This window comes from Cucumis sativus, chromosome 3, assembly GCF_000004075.3.
Source record: "Cucumis sativus cultivar 9930 chromosome 3, Cucumber_9930_V3, whole genome shotgun sequence".
Classification (NCBI taxonomy): Eukaryota; Viridiplantae; Streptophyta; class Magnoliopsida; order Cucurbitales; family Cucurbitaceae; genus Cucumis; species Cucumis sativus.
Window position 1 is genome coordinate 15,931,218 of NC_026657.2, and position 17,693 is coordinate 15,948,910.

The 17,693-nt window shown below is 34.6% G+C and overlaps 1 protein-coding gene across 9 annotated transcripts; it reads left to right on the forward strand.

Annotated features, from left to right (window-relative positions):
* The first annotated feature begins 5,667 nt into the window (after positions 1–5,667).
* LOC101209461 (DEAD-box ATP-dependent RNA helicase 41) lies at positions 5,668–15,977 on the forward strand. 9 transcript variants are annotated; one of them, XR_004215189.1, is made up of 6 exons: positions 5,668–6,023; positions 6,870–6,921; positions 7,292–7,883; positions 9,334–9,778; positions 13,299–14,997; positions 15,225–15,977. XR_004215189.1 is itself a non-coding variant. In XM_031882443.1 (4 exons), the coding sequence occupies exons 3-4, from the start codon at positions 9,709–9,711 to the stop codon at positions 14,825–14,827; spliced, it is 1,599 nt and encodes a 532-aa protein (XP_031738303.1). In that variant the 5' UTR covers positions 5,668–6,023; positions 6,870–6,921; positions 7,292–9,708; the 3' UTR covers positions 14,828–15,002. The 9 variants fall into 9 exon arrangements, 1 of the variants encoding a protein (XP_031738303.1); XR_004215192.1 differs by having other exon boundaries at positions 7,292–9,778; positions 15,225–15,363; positions 15,574–15,975; XR_004215186.1 differs by having other exon boundaries at positions 5,668–6,196; positions 7,292–9,778.
* Positions 15,978–17,693: the final 1,716 nt, after the last annotated feature.

Below are 17,693 nucleotides of genomic sequence, written 5' to 3' on the forward strand. Positions count from 1 at the left end.
AATTTAATTTTGATAAAGTCGCTTATTTAAATATAATTATAATTACAACATTTAACTTTTAAAAAGTAATATTGTATTATTGATGCATAGACAGTAACAATTGGAAAAAAAATATTAAAGCTTCCAAAATATTATTGATGAATATCGTGTTTTCTGAATCCGTTAACGAGGGTTCAAATTTCATACTTTGTAGAAAATAGTTTTTTTTTATGGATAATTCTCATCGAGATATCAGTTTTTTATGGGTTTGCCCATGATCTTATCCTAAAGCCAGAATTATATTTTTTTTTCTTGATAGGCAATGCTCATCATGGATCTCGCCCATATCCTTTTTTTTTTTTTTTTGCCTTTGTTCATCAAGAAACCCTAGAAAATCAAGAAATTTATAAACCCATCAAGAAATTCGAAACAAATATATTAATTTTTTTCGATGATGACCATTGCAAATCAAGAAAATTCATTCGTTCATGAGTTTCGTCCATCAAAAAAAGTCTATCTAATTTGATGGGTATTATCAGTCAACTGAAATATTATCTTTGATGTTTATTGTCCATCAAGAAATAGTTTTCTCGACGTTTTTGGACCATCAACAAAATTAAGAGAACTTTGCCTATCAAGGAAATAAAAAATCTACATTTTTTTAAAGTTTTTTTTGTACTTCTTCAACAAAATAAGGAGACTTTTCTTGGCGTACATGATCGTCAAGATAAACATTGTATCAAGAAAAATATGGTCCTTTGCCACCATCAAGAAATCAAAATTTGTGTGCGTCAAGAAAGATCAAATTTGTAGTAGTGATATGTCTCGAGATGTGTAATGCAACGAAGAGGAAGTTCCATTGGGTCAACAATTTTTCCCTCCATCCATGGCTCATACACCATCCCCACCTATTTTATTTCAGTAGTAAACATTTTACGAAGCCCCAAAATTAATTCACCCAATAATCCCTCTGGAAGTCCAACAATATGGTCAGCACATCTAATAATCCATCTCATTACCACCCTCCCTCACTTTTCCCAGCCCCACCTCTAATTACCCAGCCTAACAACTTCCCCTCCAATTTCGAAGTAGGCCCAACCTTGCTCCACCTTCGCCCCACAATCCAACCACCTGTAGCCTATCCCCAATTATACCTAATCTCCTATCTTCTTCATCCAACATGCCTCCCACCTCACACTCTTCATCACTAAATGCCCAACCATTTCTGTCCTTTCAAAATGCTCCTCCATCAGACCCTCCAAATTCCATTGCCGACTGCGCCTTATAACTCTCATCCTATGACCACACGTGGAAAATCTAACATCTTTAAACCCAAGGCGTGGATCTCGAAAATTAGTCCTAATTGGACAGTCATGGAACCGGTGAGGGTGTTTATGTTCTTCGAACTCCTTAGTGAAAATCTACCATGAATGAAGAATTTGTTGCTTTGCTAAACAACCGAACTTGGGATCTTGTACCGCAAAACTTTGTTGGCAACAAAGGGGTATTCTAAATCAAACGAGTCGTTGACGGCTCCATACAATGCTACAAGGCTCATTTGGTGGCTAAAGGGTTTCATCAATATTCTAGGGTAGATTTTTTCGAGACATTAAATTCGATCGTAAAGTCTTCAACGATTCAGATAATCTTAAGCTTGGCATTATCAAATTGTTGGGTTCTTTGTTAGCTTGAGTTCAACAATGCTAGCTTTTCTCAATGGAGCACTGATGGAGGAAGTTCTCATGTCATGGCCACCAAGGTTTGTTGATTCGCAATATCCCGATTATGTCTGCAAATTAAGAAAAGCCATTTGTGACCTCAAATTAGCTTTCTGAGCTTGGCTGAACGACACTTAGGAAGAGATACAACTCCATTGTTCTTCTTCTTGTGTATGTCGATGACGTTATAATCACTGGAAATAACACTGATATGATCTTTAATCTTATGCGCCATCTTGATGTTTCATTTTCTCTTAAAGATTTGGGACACTTGAGTAATTTTCTGGGCATTCAAATGCATAATCTGAATTCTGAAATTTTACTAAATCAGCTCAAATATGTAGATGACTTATTGTTTAAACTTGAATTACATAATCTGAAGCCTGTCCCCTTTCCATGTGCTGTGGGAAAACAATTGTCTACATCTAATGGATCCTCAATGCACAATCTGTCTCTTTATCGAAGCACGGTTGGGGCTCTCCTTTACCTTACGCATGCATGCCCCAATATTGCCTATATTGTTAACCATTTAAGTCAGTTTCTTTGTGCTCCTACTGACACTCATTGGCAGGAAATTAAACGAGTATTGCAGTATCTCAACGGCACCAAGCATTATGGTATTCATATTCAACCTAGTTCTAATTTTAATATTGTAGCCTACTCAGATGCTGATTAGGCATTCAACATAGATGATTGAAGGTCTATTGCTGCTTACTATGTATTTGTGGGAAATAATCTTGTGTTGTGGTCATCAAAGAAACAACAGGTTGTTGTTGTTCAAGTACTGAGTCTGAATACTGTGCGTTGGCTCATACTTTTGCTGATATTACTTGGATCCAACAAGTGCTAGGTAAGTTGGGTATTTCTCAATCCTGTACACCTATCATATGGTGTGATAATATTATTGCCAGTGTCCTTGCATCAAATCCCATCCATCACGCCCAAACCAAACACATCCAGATCAACATACACTTTGTCCGAGATAAGGTACTCGATGGCCAACTTGAAATTAGGTATGTTCCCTCTATTGATAAAATTGTTGACTGCCTAATGATATCATTGTTTCACACTCAATTTAGTCAGTCTTCGAACCAAACTTGCCGTTCTTTCACTCTCCTCCTTGTTTGTGGGGGGATGTTAAGAAAGAAACAAAGACCAACAACAACTAAGTCAACAATCCCATATGTACCAATTCATCAAGACAAATGACCACGTAGGAAAAATTTCAGAATCCTTTATTTGTTATTTTTGTTATTATTTTGGCAGATTATGGACCTATAGAATTTTGCCATGTGTAACCCTATTTACTTCTTCTTCTTGTTTGTTTTGCCCTAATTGAAAAGGTTTCCTGAAATATAAATATAGACAAAAGGTCCATCATATTGAATGAGGAATACGATACAGAAAATTTCCACAATATTTTGGTTCCTGACTCTCCTTTCTCCTTCTCTCTCCTCTTTTTCCCTCCCAGCAACCTGAAAAAATTGGAAGTGAGATCTGTTTGTGGAAGAAATGAAGAAAAAAATAGAACATAAACTTATTTCGAGAAAGAAATAAAATGAAAATTTCTAGATCAAATACAATAGACTAAAATGTTTAGAGAGATAGTTTACCTTGAGTTTGTGTATCGCCATAATAGCCCACCACCAAAGATTTTAGAAAACTAAGGGAATGAAGGAAAGAAACTTCGAATTGAGCATAGTCAGAGTTTTTGAATAAAATAGTAGTTTTTTAAAACGATAAACAACAAAAATTGATATGAAAAGAAGAAGCTGGGGAAAGTGTTTGTCTACATGGAAGAGTTTAATTTCAATGTCAATGTCCTACGATGTTTTACACCTCGAAGAAGAATTCAAAAGTCCATGTTCTTGTTCAGGTACCATTAAGGTAAAACGTAATTTTTTCTTTTTCTACTTCTTTGATTTTGTTTTTTATTTTTTTTATTTTTGTCTTTTTGTTTGTTTCTTGTTCAATTTGATCCTAAAATATTGTATTAAGAGGCGATTCAATGAAAAAAGGTAGCATAATTTGTGAAATTTGTCTTCAGGTTCGATTTCTTTTTTCAGTTTGCTCATAGAGCTAGACTGTATTCAGACTTATATCGAGATTTTTGTGAAAAACGTGTTTTAGAGAAACAGATGTAGGGAGAAAGGAGGAGGGAGGCGAGAAATGGAAAGAACAAAGGAAAGAAAAAAAATTCACCTCAATAAAAAAGTAAAAAAGATTACCTCACTTAAAATGTGCCAACTCAACATGCCATGTCATTTTTTCATTGAAAACTAGATATACGCAGCGAAATTATGGATCAATTCTACTTTAATTGCATCTAAATGAATTTAGAGTTAAAAGAAAACTCGTACCTTTATCGTTTTTTGTTTATCGATATCTCCTCCTTATGAACTTGAACCATGGACCACCAATTATTATTTAGACTTGGAACCAGGTTGTGGGACCAAATAATTGAAGAAAATGGAGAGAGATATTGAACTTGGATGTAGAATTTTAGGGTTGAGATAGAGAGAAAATTAAGAATTTAGTATAAATTTGAAAATAATAAAATTTACCAAAATTTTCAAAAGTCTTTCAAAATTTGAAAAAAAAAATCTTTAAATAACTTAATTACATGCAAAAATGCATATAATCAGTACATCAAATCTCAACATCTAACATTCCACTAACCATCTAACATTAGAGAACTTAGTTGGTTGGGTGTTTGCATCTCGTGTAGTCACTTATCCCACTAAGTATTAGTGGAACTATCCAACAAGTTGAACTTTTTTACTAACTCTACTCCGAAGGCAATATGGTTATTCACTTATTTGGTCATTCAAGTCAAAGTCAAACTTTGACTTTTTACCATTTTGTTCCTGACTAATTTTGACCTATCAAGCATAAATCTGCATTCATTTTTTATGGAATTCAAAGCAAATTTTAATATAAAAGTCGGTCAAAGTTTGACTTTTCAAAGTCAAAAGTCAACATTTTAACTTTTTCAACTTTGATCATTTCCATCATTTTCAAGCTTCTAAATATGAATCTACATTCATATTTTTAATATTTAAATCATATTTAAACATAAAACTCTATTTCAAACTGATAACTGACGGTTATATCACATATATTTGTTAGTTTATCTATCTTTACATAATTTGAATTATTCCAACATATTGTTCTAAGTTAATTCCATATGAGCTAGCAGATGAACCTAATGGACTTATAGATCATGGGCTCCAATGAACCGAGATTAACTGGCTAAACTCTTTTAGATCGAGCTAATCAACATTCGTTAACTAATGAGTTATTATACTAAAGTCTCATAGTTGCACTCCTCTCACTGTATATATATTTGTGTCCATATGATATAACCATGATTAATAATTTAATCCTTCATAGGTTGTTTGTAACCACGACTGGATCAAAATACTATTCTACCCTTGAGACACCCATCGACTGGGTCAAAATATCGGTCCATTTGAAAGAGAACTTATCTTACGAAGATGGACCAATAGAAATTTTTAACAAGAAAGAGAAAGTTTTTTGGAGGAACCATACTACTAAAGAAGCAACGTGGGAGATTGAGCAGGCAATGAAGGCTCAATACCCACAGCTTTTCACTTTATCACCTTCAACAAATTTCAAGGACGAAATTCTTAAAACGGAGGTAGTAACTTGTAAGCTCTCATTCCATTCTCCTTTTATTTATTTAATATTTTCTAAGTTTGAAAAAGAAGTTTAAATCTAATTATTAATTCTTTAGGGTTGAATTGTTGTAATAAGGAATTTGGAATAAACTTAGTTTGGAACAAAGACTTGGAAATTAAGTGTTGAAAAGATGGAGAAACTTAGAAAATGACTAAATTATAAGTTTAATGTTACGTTGGAGGCATTAGGGTCATTTTCCACTATTATTATCATTATTATCTTTTTCTTCTTTCCTTCTTGTGAGTTTTTTTTTTTAAAAAAAGAGAAATGTTTTTTTCTTCTCCACTCGAAATGCACGACCCCTCTCTCTTTCTCTCGAAACATCTCGTGCCTAAAACCCCTCTCTTCCTCTCCTTCACCCCATCACCAATAACCCTCTTCAGACGTCGGTTGACGACTCGTTCGTCGACAAAGGAACCCAATCTTTGACACCTCGAACACTGTCATTGCCACTGTGTCTCCATCTTCCAATTCATATTACAATAAATCTGGAAACGTTGCCTTTTGCATCAGCTACGAGTTGCCTCTCTAAAGCTTACCCTACAGCCGACGTGGGTCGTAGCTCGTCAGAGATCAAGTCAACCACTGTCTATCTCCATTCTTTATTCATATCCAACTCTTAGAGTGAAATTTCTTTGGTTCAGGGTTATCATTTTAGGTGTTTTGAATATCCATTAAGTTTAAACTTGAGTTTAACATTACCCATTACTTTTTATACTAGATTAGAGTCTTAGAAGAGTTTGAGTTGTTGTCTAGCCATTCGAAAGCTTGAATCTAGGCGTTTTGGCAGCACTTGGGTAAGGTTTTAAGCTTTTTAGAGTGGACATTGAGTACCTATCTAATCTTAGTGGTAGTATTGAGTAAATCATGGTGGTGGATGATTGATTTCAAACTTACAGTTAGGATGTTGGGATTTGAAGTTAAGAGTACTTTGCGAAGTTCTTGAAAGGTTTAAAGTAACTTTATTGGGTTTTTCCTAGAGTTCTTGAATGTCCACTAAGTTTAAGCATTAAAAATTGAATTATCCATGATATTTGGGTTCTAAAGTTGAGTGTTAGAGGTTGAAAATGAGTTTTTCATTAACTTGAAGTTCGTTTGAGTGTTACTTCTATAAAGTTCAAAACATAAAGTGATTTGGGTGATCTTAGAAAGTGTTTAAATTGTTTGACTCATGGTAATATATTGGGTATAAATCTCAAGCATCGTTGATAATGGAGATAAAAATGTATCTACATAAAAGACTCGTTGAATTTTGAAGTAAGTTGGATGCTCATGGGGATACTGGCTAAGTATCTAAATTTCGAGTCCAAGAGTTTGTATGTGAAAATTTTAGTCTAATCCTAGGCGCTTTGCAAACTCAAGGACCTTAGAAGCAGAAAATAGATTTAGGTGGCCTTATAAAATATTTTGCAAATAGTTGTAGCCTCATATCGTGTGAAGACAATGATGTGACCTTAATCCTTGTTTTAGGCCAAATTGAAGTGGGGAAAGCGTATAATCCCAAGGGATCGAGTTATTGACTGTAAGTGGCTTATTTTCAAGTATTTTTGTTATAAATCAACTAGTATGATTGTTTCTAGTATGAAAATTTCTAGCATAAATGTTTTATGATCCATGTGTTAGAAATGTTTTCAAATAAGATTTTTGGTTTTCCATGAATGCTTATATTTCGAAAATGTAGTTGAACCCAAATTTATTACTCATGTTTTTAGATGACAATTGGTTTAAAACAATACTCCTTGATCTGTTATTAAACTGGGATAATTTGAATAAAATGTGATTATAAAAGTATGTGTTGATGGCTAAAGATTGAAAATGTGTTTTTAAACATGTTTGGTTTTAAACTTTAAACATGTGATGTTTATGAAATAATGTTGGTGATTTTCTTAAAGGCTACATGAGTGTGTTTCTGTGGTGCCACATATGGTTGTTAGGAGGTTCCGAGGCTGAAAGAGGTCGTGGCAAAATCCGAGAACCTGAGCCTAGGTGAGAATATGGATGAAGGATTGTCATTTGGCTTCGGGCCTAGCTTAACCCATGATGGATGTCTCTATGTGCACATAGGAGCGGATATGAAGGTTGTTACTGTGATAGGTGCTAAGTATGCATGAGCTTAGTTTGGTTCCATATTTCCTTGTGGATATGGATCATGTGTGAGCTATTTTCGACTGTGTATTTAGGATGCTATCATGGTTGGATTGGATGGAGGTTGTTACTGTAGTAGGTGCTAAATATGTGTGAGTTCAATTTGGCCGTGTGTTTCCTTGTGAATATGGATCACATGTGATATATTATCAGTAGTATATTTCGTACGTTATCATGGTGGGATTAAATGGTGGTTGTTACTGTGGTAGGTGCTAAGTACGCGTGAGCTCAGTTTGACCACTTGTTTCCTTGTAGATATAGATCACGTGTGAGCTATTCTTGACGATGTATTTAGTATTCTACCATGGTCAGATTGGATGGAGGTTGCTATCATGACAGGTACTAAATATGCATGAACTAGGTTCGGCCGCATGATTCATTGATCATGTTCGAGCTATTTTTGGTTGTTTATATAGGCGCCTTGCCATGGTTGGATTGGGTACACATTTGTTGGCTTGACTTGTGATTTATTGTATTATGTGATGACAACGATTTAATTGTTATTTCATTATCGATGCATATTTACACATTTTTTGGGAGCATGTTTTACGAGCTTCGATTTCTAAAAACTTGCCACTCATTGAGATTTTAGCTCACGTTTTCAATATTCTTTTCCCCCTCTAGGTAGTGATAAGGACCAAGCATTGGTTGAACTCCTTGTCACCATTTATAGATCTTCATTTTTTATGTATATAGTTAACTTTTGTATAGCGAGAGTGACGCCTAGAACTCGTGTTTTGAAAGATCCTTCATCAGATTAAAATCATTTTGTATGTAATATCTAGTTTGAATTTTAACTCTAAATTCGTTTGGATGTGTGTGGTGAGACACACTTGTTGTGTCGTGTAATTTATATACATATACAAGTGAAAATTTCTTTCTTTTCAGGTTTGACTAACTCATATTTTAGGAGAGATGATGCCAAAATTTTCGTAGAATTTCATAATATGTATTCCATGAAAGTTTAAGTTGAAAAAAGTTATTTCAAATGTGTTTTTATGCCACGATCTAGATTAGAGAGGAAAACTTAGAACTACATGTGACAACTAAAACATTTATTTTAAAACTTTAGAAAGAAAATAAATAATAAACTCGAACTTGATGGACTAAAATTGGATTTTGACCTCTCTGTTATTATAAATGACCCATTTTAAATGTCGAAATTAGGGGTGTACAAATATGGGTTGAACCCGAATAACCTGGACTACCCAACCCATATTATACGGGTTGGGTTGGGTTAGGTTAAAATATGGGTTGGGTTGGGTTAAAAAAGATTGATTTTTTCGGGTTGGGTTGGGTCTTGGGTTGGAGAGTTGAAAAATTTTGTTCAACCCAACCCAACCCGAATTAATGTAATATATAAATAAATAAATATATTATTTTAATATAAAAACAAATTAAATGTATATAAATCTGAATGTATTGTATGAAAGTTTGAATGATGCATGTTTGAAATTTAAATGTAACAATTTCAAATTTTTATAATCATTAGAAATTAGAAATTAGAAAACGGGAAAAGAAAAATTAAAAAAATAATTATATATACAATCCGACAACCCAACTCAACCAGTAAAATATGGGTTGGATTGGGTTAGAAACTAAATTCGGGTTATTCGAGTTGCCAATCCAAATAACCTGAAAATATAGGTTGGGTTGGAAGATACAATCCAACCGATTTCACCCCTAGCGGAAATTACAAATGACCCATTCAAATGCTCCGTATTCAAGAACACATAAGTTATACTATTACCCAGTGATCTGGGGTTTCTTCTTATTCTCTTTTCTCCAGGTGCAGCACCGTCTTCCTCTTCCGCTTCCTCGTCTTCCGTCTTCACGCATGCGAGCTCCTTCTCTCTGACTTCCTCTTCTTCTCCAACACAACGTTCATGGGCGTGAGGCTTTGTCCCCTACTTCTTCTTCAGGGGAGTGAGAGCTGGGTGATGGGAGTCTTGCGCGAGACCGAGAGAGCAAGAGCACAAAGAGCGAGCCCATGAGATGGAAAAGATCTTGAGTGATTTTGAGAGAGCGAGAGCATGAGAGCGAGAATTAGGCGACAACGAATTAACAGCTCGACTCTTTAAATTTGTGTGGAGGTTGTTTATTTATTTTGCAGGAACTAATGTGAATACTTGACTCCAAGCATAATAATATTGAATTCGTAGTCATGGATAATGGAAACAAGGACTGTGTGCCCGAAGCACTCTCAAAATTGGTAGATGCTGATGATTCTGGAGGTAAGAGGGGTTTATTTATTTATTTTTATTTTCTTCGTTCTGTTCTGTGAGATACATGAACATGTGTGTTTATACTTCGTCGTTACCTCCATACGTACTATTTGATGTTTTTTATGCTTAATTGGTTGATTCTTATTAGGTTCCTTATGTTTGTATTCCTTTGTTCAAGCCCCCATATAGTTTTTTATTCTTGTTTTTAGAATACTCGTCAATATTGCTGCTGACCTGATATTTGCGTGGTTAATTATTGATATTATTTCAGATTTAGGATTAAGTCTTCTCAATGCATTGATATTGGCAGAATATGGCTACTGTAAAACTGTCATGGTAGTCAGGATAGTTTACTATGATGCTAGCTGACTGAAATAGCATAGTAGTAGGGAAGTTACCATGTCCATGGGAATTGTTCTACAATGTTTGCTGCTCTAGGATTAATTTTTTTCTTTTATTTTGAGCTGAAAGAAAAGTTGGCTCAAGTTTATAATTATTGTACAGGTCGCACTTAAAATGGTTAATTTGTCTGTAAATACGAAGGAAAAATTCTTTGGTATCTGATGGGGGGAACAAGTTATTATTTATTTATTATTTTTTTTTGATAAAGAGAGAAATGCTTCATTAAGAATAATGAATAATGAAAAAATCTACCTAAACCAACCCTGGAAAAAACCCCATTACAAGGAAGGATCCCAACTAATAGAAATCAAACTCAAAGAGTAGTTACAAAAAAGCTTTGAGATCGAAGCCCAAAGCAAGATATAATGACGAAGGAGGGACCAAAGCTCTATAGAATCCCTCTCCATGCCCCCAAAAGTTCTATTGTTTCATTTCCTCCACAAGCTCCATAAAATCATACGAGTACTGGCACTCCAAAGAAACCTGGCTTTCTCTTTCACAAGTGGGTTGAGAAGGTAATACTCGATCATGTCTCTAACACCTCTAGGACGAGTACTCACTCTACCAAGGCGAAAAAGATAATTCTCTAACAGAGAGAGGAGGGAAGCCACATTTAACGATTCCCTATCAGTAAGAGAACGTCAAAAAGCAAAAAAAAAAAAAAAGTGATTGAACTCCCCTACCAAACCAAGAAATCGACAATGAAATGATTTTTGAGGGAGGAGAGATGGTAAAGACAAGGAAATAAAGCACAAAGAGGTCTATACCCAACCCAGAAATCCTCCCAAAAGTAGGTCTCTCTCCCCTCCCTCACCACCCAACGAACCAAGTTAGCAAAACTAGGAAGATCCTTCACAATGTCTTTCCATAAATTCCAGTAAGTACCTCTAATCACTTTAGACAACCACTCAAAAGTGTGGAGACCAAATTTACTCACAATGATTTTTTGCCACAGAGAGTCAGGTTCAGAGTTAAAACGCCAGAACCATTTAGCTAAGGGGGTTTATTGTGAAGACTAAGGTTTCCAATTTCCAATCCACCTGAACCAATCGATTTTTCAATTATCTTCCATTTTATCAGATGAGAGCCCTTGCCTTTCCTTTCAGCTTTATTTTTTAATATAAGTCCCAATTAGGATTATGGTGTCCACCACAACTAAATTACTTACTTTGAATTCATAGACTTCGGAGTTCCTGGCAGCAATTGCTTTGTAAATCTGAATGAGGAGATTGTTATTTCTTATGGAAATTAATTATTCTTCTGTCATATCTTCAGCTTCTATGTTCCAGGTAGTGGAGTTGGGTTTAGAAACTGGTTCTAGAGTTTGTCTATGGAGTTAATTTTGTGGTAACTACCCTATAGTTTAGTTTTTCTAAATGGTTGAAAGGAAGCTCATAAGTCCATTGCATCGTCCTTGATCCACTTAGAATAAAATAGATATCTAAATGTCTAATTGAGCACACCTACGCTAGCTTAATGGTAATTATGGCCAGGATTTTGAACGGCCATCACAAGGGATCTTGAAATGAATCCTTTCTTACAAAAAGAAGAACAATCATGAATAGTTGCTAGTATACAGCAATTTTCCCAGCAAAGGTTCTTATAATGGTTGGATCCTATTTTTGGCTTAGGACGGTGGAGGAGTGGCTTTTCAAAGCTCCTTCAGGTTTGTGTTTGAAAGGAAAGGAAAAAATAGTTTGGGGTTGTGCGGCTAGACACTTCTTTTGGCTTCTCTGGAGTTGGTACTCCAGCCATTTTCTTCAATCAGTCTTTTAATTGGGTTATTGTAGATTGGAAATTTGGAAGGTCATTCTTTTGTGCCTGTATTGGAGGCCCCTAGCCCCTAGCCCCTAGCCTTCTATTCTTCCTTTTTGAATCTATATCAGTTTCTAATTTTAAAACAATTAATTTTTCGTGTACTGGTTATCAACATTCAAGACAAAGAGGGGGTGTAAGGCTAGATCATAGAGGAACACTTTAAATTCTTTCAACATCAGCCAAGGAGGCGTTAACTTTAATATTGGTACCCATTTCTTTAGAGGGAACCAGAATTCTTCGTTCTCTTACCATAGAATCCAGCTTCGCTATTTCGGAAATACCTTCTTTGTTTGAGTTTATTTTTCTCCATCTAATGGACATAATCAATGCCTTTTTATATTTTTTTCCAAAATTTACTTTTTCAAAGAGTCATAGACATAACCAACACCTCTTGAAACTCCAAAAGTTTATGGGTGAGAAGGATGCCAGTTTGGTTGCTAAAGCGACTAGCTGACCAAGAAAGGGAGCCCTGTTGGAGAGATGGAGTGTGGGTAGTATTTTTCCAATCTTACTACTTTTAACTGCACAGTGGAATTAATCTTCATGGCTATCTTAGCCTTTTAAAATTTATACTGTCAATGAAATTCAGTTGGCTTGTCTCATAAAAAACAATAATGATAATACCTCCAACAGCCAAATTTCAGACAAAAATTGTCCCTTTTTTAGGAATTTAATCCAATGACTTAATTCAACTCATTTCTATGATGGGCTATTGATCTTTTATCTCTAATAAATATGAAAAAAAGAATGTTGAAAAGATTCAAAAGGTTCTCCGTTCCCATTGATAGGGTTACAACCTTATAGGATGGATATGGAAAATCATTTACTTGGACAAGTTCTCCATAAAGGTCACATATTCTGATAATGCTCCGAATGAACCACCTACCTGCAGTTTGTACTCAGCTGCAGAACTCTTCCGCATGATCTGCGCATTGCTGCGATGAACCTCTCGATTCCCAGTCTTGCACGCAAGTACAAAGTCTTTGCTCTGATCCCAAAGATGGTGAAACCTTCTTTGCTACTATTCTGATGATTTTAGTTGAGGTCTTCTTAATGCATTAAGGTTGGCAGCATTTATTACTGCCTCTATTATTTTATTGTCATATTTGGTTTGTTACACTAAACAACTGAAACAAGAGATCATTTAAAATGAAAGGACAGCAGAAAAATTGTTCTTTATCTTTTGGGATTTTACTACATTGGTTGTACCAGTGATTTATTTGTTCTTTTTGGTAACTGTCATATGCTTGATGAATGATCTAGATTTTTTATTTTTGTAATCGTCTTTTAACTCTTGTTTTTAATGTAGAATCTCCTGTTAAAGTGAAATGTATCGAGCAGAGAGAGGCTTTTCCTGGAGAACCTAAATGTGTTGTATGTGGTCGTTATGGTGAATACATATGTGATGAGACAGATGATGATGTTTGCAGCATGGAATGTAAACAATCAGTTCTACGCAAAGTGGCAAATACAATGGCTCCAGATAAGGCGCCATCTAAAAGACTTCCTGCTGCCGACGAGTGCTTTTATGTTAAGGAATCTAATTATTCAGGTTCTTTGACTTGTGAGCAGACTGAGATGCTTAGGAAAAAACTTGGAATCAGTATAAAGGGAGACTTAGATTGTGCTCCTATATTGTCATTTTCTTTTGGCAACCTCCCTCAGAAGCTATTCCAGAATCTAGAGACTGCAGGCTATGAGATGCCCACACCTGTTCAGATGCAAGCTATACCAGCTGCTTGTTTGGGTAAAAATCTGCTTGTTTCGGCTGAGACTGGCTCTGGAAAGACTGTGTCCTATCTGGTTCCAATAGTTTCCTACTGTGCACGTGCTTGTCTTGAGTGTTTCCATGGTGAAAAGAAGCCACTAGCTATGGTTCTAACACCTACTAGAGAGCTTTGCATTCAAGTTGAACAACAAGCGAAGTTGCTTGGAAAAGGCATGCCATTTAAAACTGCCCTTGTTGTTGGTGGTGATGCCCTAGCTGGACAGCTCCATCGTATCCAGCAAGGAGTTGAGCTGATTGTTGCTACTCCTGGCAGGTTGGTTGATCTTTTGACAAAGCATGATATTGAACTTGATGAAGTGAGGACTTTTGTTCTGGATGAAGTGGATTGCTTACTCCAAAAAGGCTTTCGTGATCAGGTATTACAGATTTTCAGGGCTCTTTCAGTACCACAAATCTTAATGTATACAGCAACTCCCTCTCCAGAAGTAGAGAAGATGGCAAAATCTATGGGAGATGGCACCGTTATCATATCTACTAGCATGTCAAATAAACCAACCAAGGCTTTGAAGCAGGTTGTTATCTGGGTAGAATCAAAGAATAAGAAACAAAAGCTTTTTGACATATTAACAAGTAAGCAACATTTTATGCCCCCTCTTGTAGTGTATGTAGGCTCAAGGCTTGGAGCCGATCTCCTTTCTAATGCAATTACTGTTACCACTGGGATAAATGCATTGTCAATTCACGGGCACAAGTCCATGAAGGAGAGACGAGAAGCCATGAGATCATTTATTATGGGAGAAGTTCAAGTGATGGTGGCTACTGGGATTTTGGGTCGAGGGATGGATCTTTTGTGTGTGAGGCAAGTGATTATATTTGACATGCCAAATTCAATCAAGGAGTATGTACATCAGATTGGGCGGGCATCTAGACTTGGAGAGGAGGGCAAAGCCATAGTGTTTGTGAATGAGGAAAATAAGAATTTATTTCAAGATTTAGTGGAGACTTTGAAGTCTTCTGGAGCACCTATACCTCGAGAACTTCTGAATTCACATCATACAGCAAATTCTTCGTACAGGGCTAAAAACCAGAAGAAACGGAAGTATTCTTAGACATAAATCCGTGGAAAATTTACTATATCAACTTTAACGAATTTACTATCAGTCTTATTAAACCTGTGAGAAGGCATTGGAGTTTTGATATGATATGTAAATGCCTTGTGGTCTGCTGGCAGAATGAGGTGCTTGGTATTTGAAGCTTCCTAAGGATCTAGCTTTTGAAGGTAAACAATGCACTAATCTCAGAGTAATTTAGAGTAATATTGAAATTGTTAAAATATATATTTTTTAAGTTTAATATGTTTTTGGTCACTCAAAATTAATTTAATATTTAACTTTGTGGTTTTGATTTAATCAAAACCCTGTTTTAATGTGATTTTGAAAATGGCAAAAGTCATTTTAACCATGTTTAAATCACTCTGACATATTCTAAATTTTGAACTTCAACTAGGTGTAATGTATGCCCAAGTATTACTGAGAAAAGAATGAACACTTTTTGTTCTTCCACAACTAAGAAGGGGCCTGCACCAACCCTGGTACGCTTCAAAAAAAGTCTTGGATGAGATGGATGCATGTTTCAACTTGGAAAGGTAATCAAAGCGATTATGAATATATCTTACCCACACTAAGAAATTTCTAGTACTATTATAGTATTAAATTCATTATTTGTCATGAAAGAAGCATTTAAGAATGGTATGAAGCACATAAATATGACGTGTCAAGTGTTGAATTGGAGGAGTATGTAACAGTAATTTTCGAACAACCTGAACTTACCATCTCATTAACATTTACAATGCAAGTTTGTGGAATCCGAAGAATGGGTGAATTTTATTTTGTACTGTTAGAAGCTGAAAGGAGGGAGTACTCCAAATGATAGATGCTTGAGGCAAGGGATGATGAGCAAACATATTGAAAAAGCGACTTTAATCGAATTATGGATCCAAAACTTTGCCTCTGGTGGATTGTGAAAGTGTGAAGGTCGATGGATGCTTCAATTGTTTGCATAAATGTACTTGAATATTTTGGTTGAGTAACTGGTAGTAGTCATCTTCAATTCTTTACCCAAGAAGAGGAACCTTCTAAAATAATTGATTAAAATCAGTTCTGGTAGGGGCTTTTATTCTTGCTAATAAAGAAAGCAAAGTGGTGTTATAAATAGGATAATAATTAAGTATATAATAATATTTTAAAAAAATTCCAAATATAGTAAAGTCTATCAGTAATAGATTTCTATAATGACTAAACTTTTATTGTTTATCAGTTATAGATTAATATTTGCAATAAGAAATAGATTTTAACAAATTTTGCTATATTTGTATATTTTTTTTTAATGTTACTATATATTTAATTATTTTGAATATAATTGCTATATTTGCAACTATTTGTAATGAATATTATGTTGACATTCTTTTTATTGTATATATTTTAGTTTGATGCAAGGGTTTGTACAAGTTTGTTGGAGAAACAAATTTTGCTATGTATTTTGATTTCTATAACTTGATTTGTTGATTCTCTCAAGTGAATGTTGAGAATACTTTTACATGATTTCAAAAAGGGAAGCGGAATCTTCTTGTTGTTTGGAAAATTCTCTCAAAGTCTCTAGAGTAATTTTTTTAAAAAACTTTCGAGAGCTTGTCTATTTGTAAAATTCTCTAATGAGTTTCTTTGTGGGCTTAGCCATGAACCATAATTGGATTTGTATCTTATTAAGTAGTTGTTTAACTCATATAGTTTAAAGGGTCTTTTAACTCATATAGCCTAAATATTACATGAAAGACTTAAATTATTAAATGTTTTTTACAAAAGTTCTAAATGGGACAAGATATTTTACAGATGTAGGGTCCAAATTTCATTTTTGCCCATTGTATATTATTTAATTAATTTATAATTATATATATATATATATATAAAAATAAGAGTCAAACGTTGGTAAGACAATTTTGGATAGTAGAGGAAATATCTTATTACTTTTCATATACAAAAACTGTTGAAATGGAGAAATTGCAGAGCTTTCAGCATTGAAGAAGAAGAAACTGGAGGGTCAGCTACTTGTTTAATTTTTCAACAGAAATTGTGAAGAAATTTTGTGGTTAGTACATTGTGTATATAAGGTATATCGAAGATATTCGATTAAATATGAATACAAACGAAACTGAAGGATTGAAAGCGGTAGATTTTAGGGTTTTTGAGATTTCGGGCCTAAATAAAATGACTTTTGATGGCCATGACATTTTGATATTGTGAAATTGAAGGATTAAAAGTGGTATATTTTAGATGTTCGATTCGTGGACCAAAATCGAAAATGTACTTTTGTTTGTGGCATATTCTAGTGTTTATTGATAATTTATGTTATAAAACGAATACTCTGCAAATGAAATTATGTTTTTTTTGCCATTAGGTTCATTGGGTATGTTTGGAATGAAAACGGATATTAATTGTAATTTGTAGTATATATTGTATAAGCATCTATATATGCAGTTAATAGAAAATGGCGTGAAGGAATGAAAGAAGTAAGTGCTCAAGGAGGAAATAGATGAAATCTAACCATGATGAACCAATAAGGACAGAGGACAGTCAAGTATGTTGTGGAGTTTTGTGCTGTAATTTATAAGGGTATATTATATATTTGGTAACAGTCGTTTAACAATATATTTGAATAAAACAAATTCATATCAATCGTTCCCTTTATACTAATTCATATCAAACAAGTCATGCATTATATCTAGTGACCTCTTCAACATTTTTATCATTCGTTATATCCAAGACTTCTTCTTGAATATTTCTATTGTGAATTAAGTCATTTCGACTATTGATCACTTTTCTTTTTCGAGGATTTTTATCCTTTGAACTTGTTGAATTGATTTCAATTTTAGATGGAGCATTTGCAGCTGGAATATATGACTTGATCACTTTTTTAGTA

Coding starts and splice junctions, on each gene's coding strand:
- LOC101209461 (XM_031882443.1), top strand. CDS start 9,709: ATGGATAATGGAAACAAGGACTGTGTGCCCGAAGCACTCTCAAAATTG. Junction 9,779..13,298: donor AGATGCTGATGATTCTGGAG/GTAAGAGGGGTT, acceptor TTTTTAATGTAG/AATCTCCTGTTAAAGTGAAA.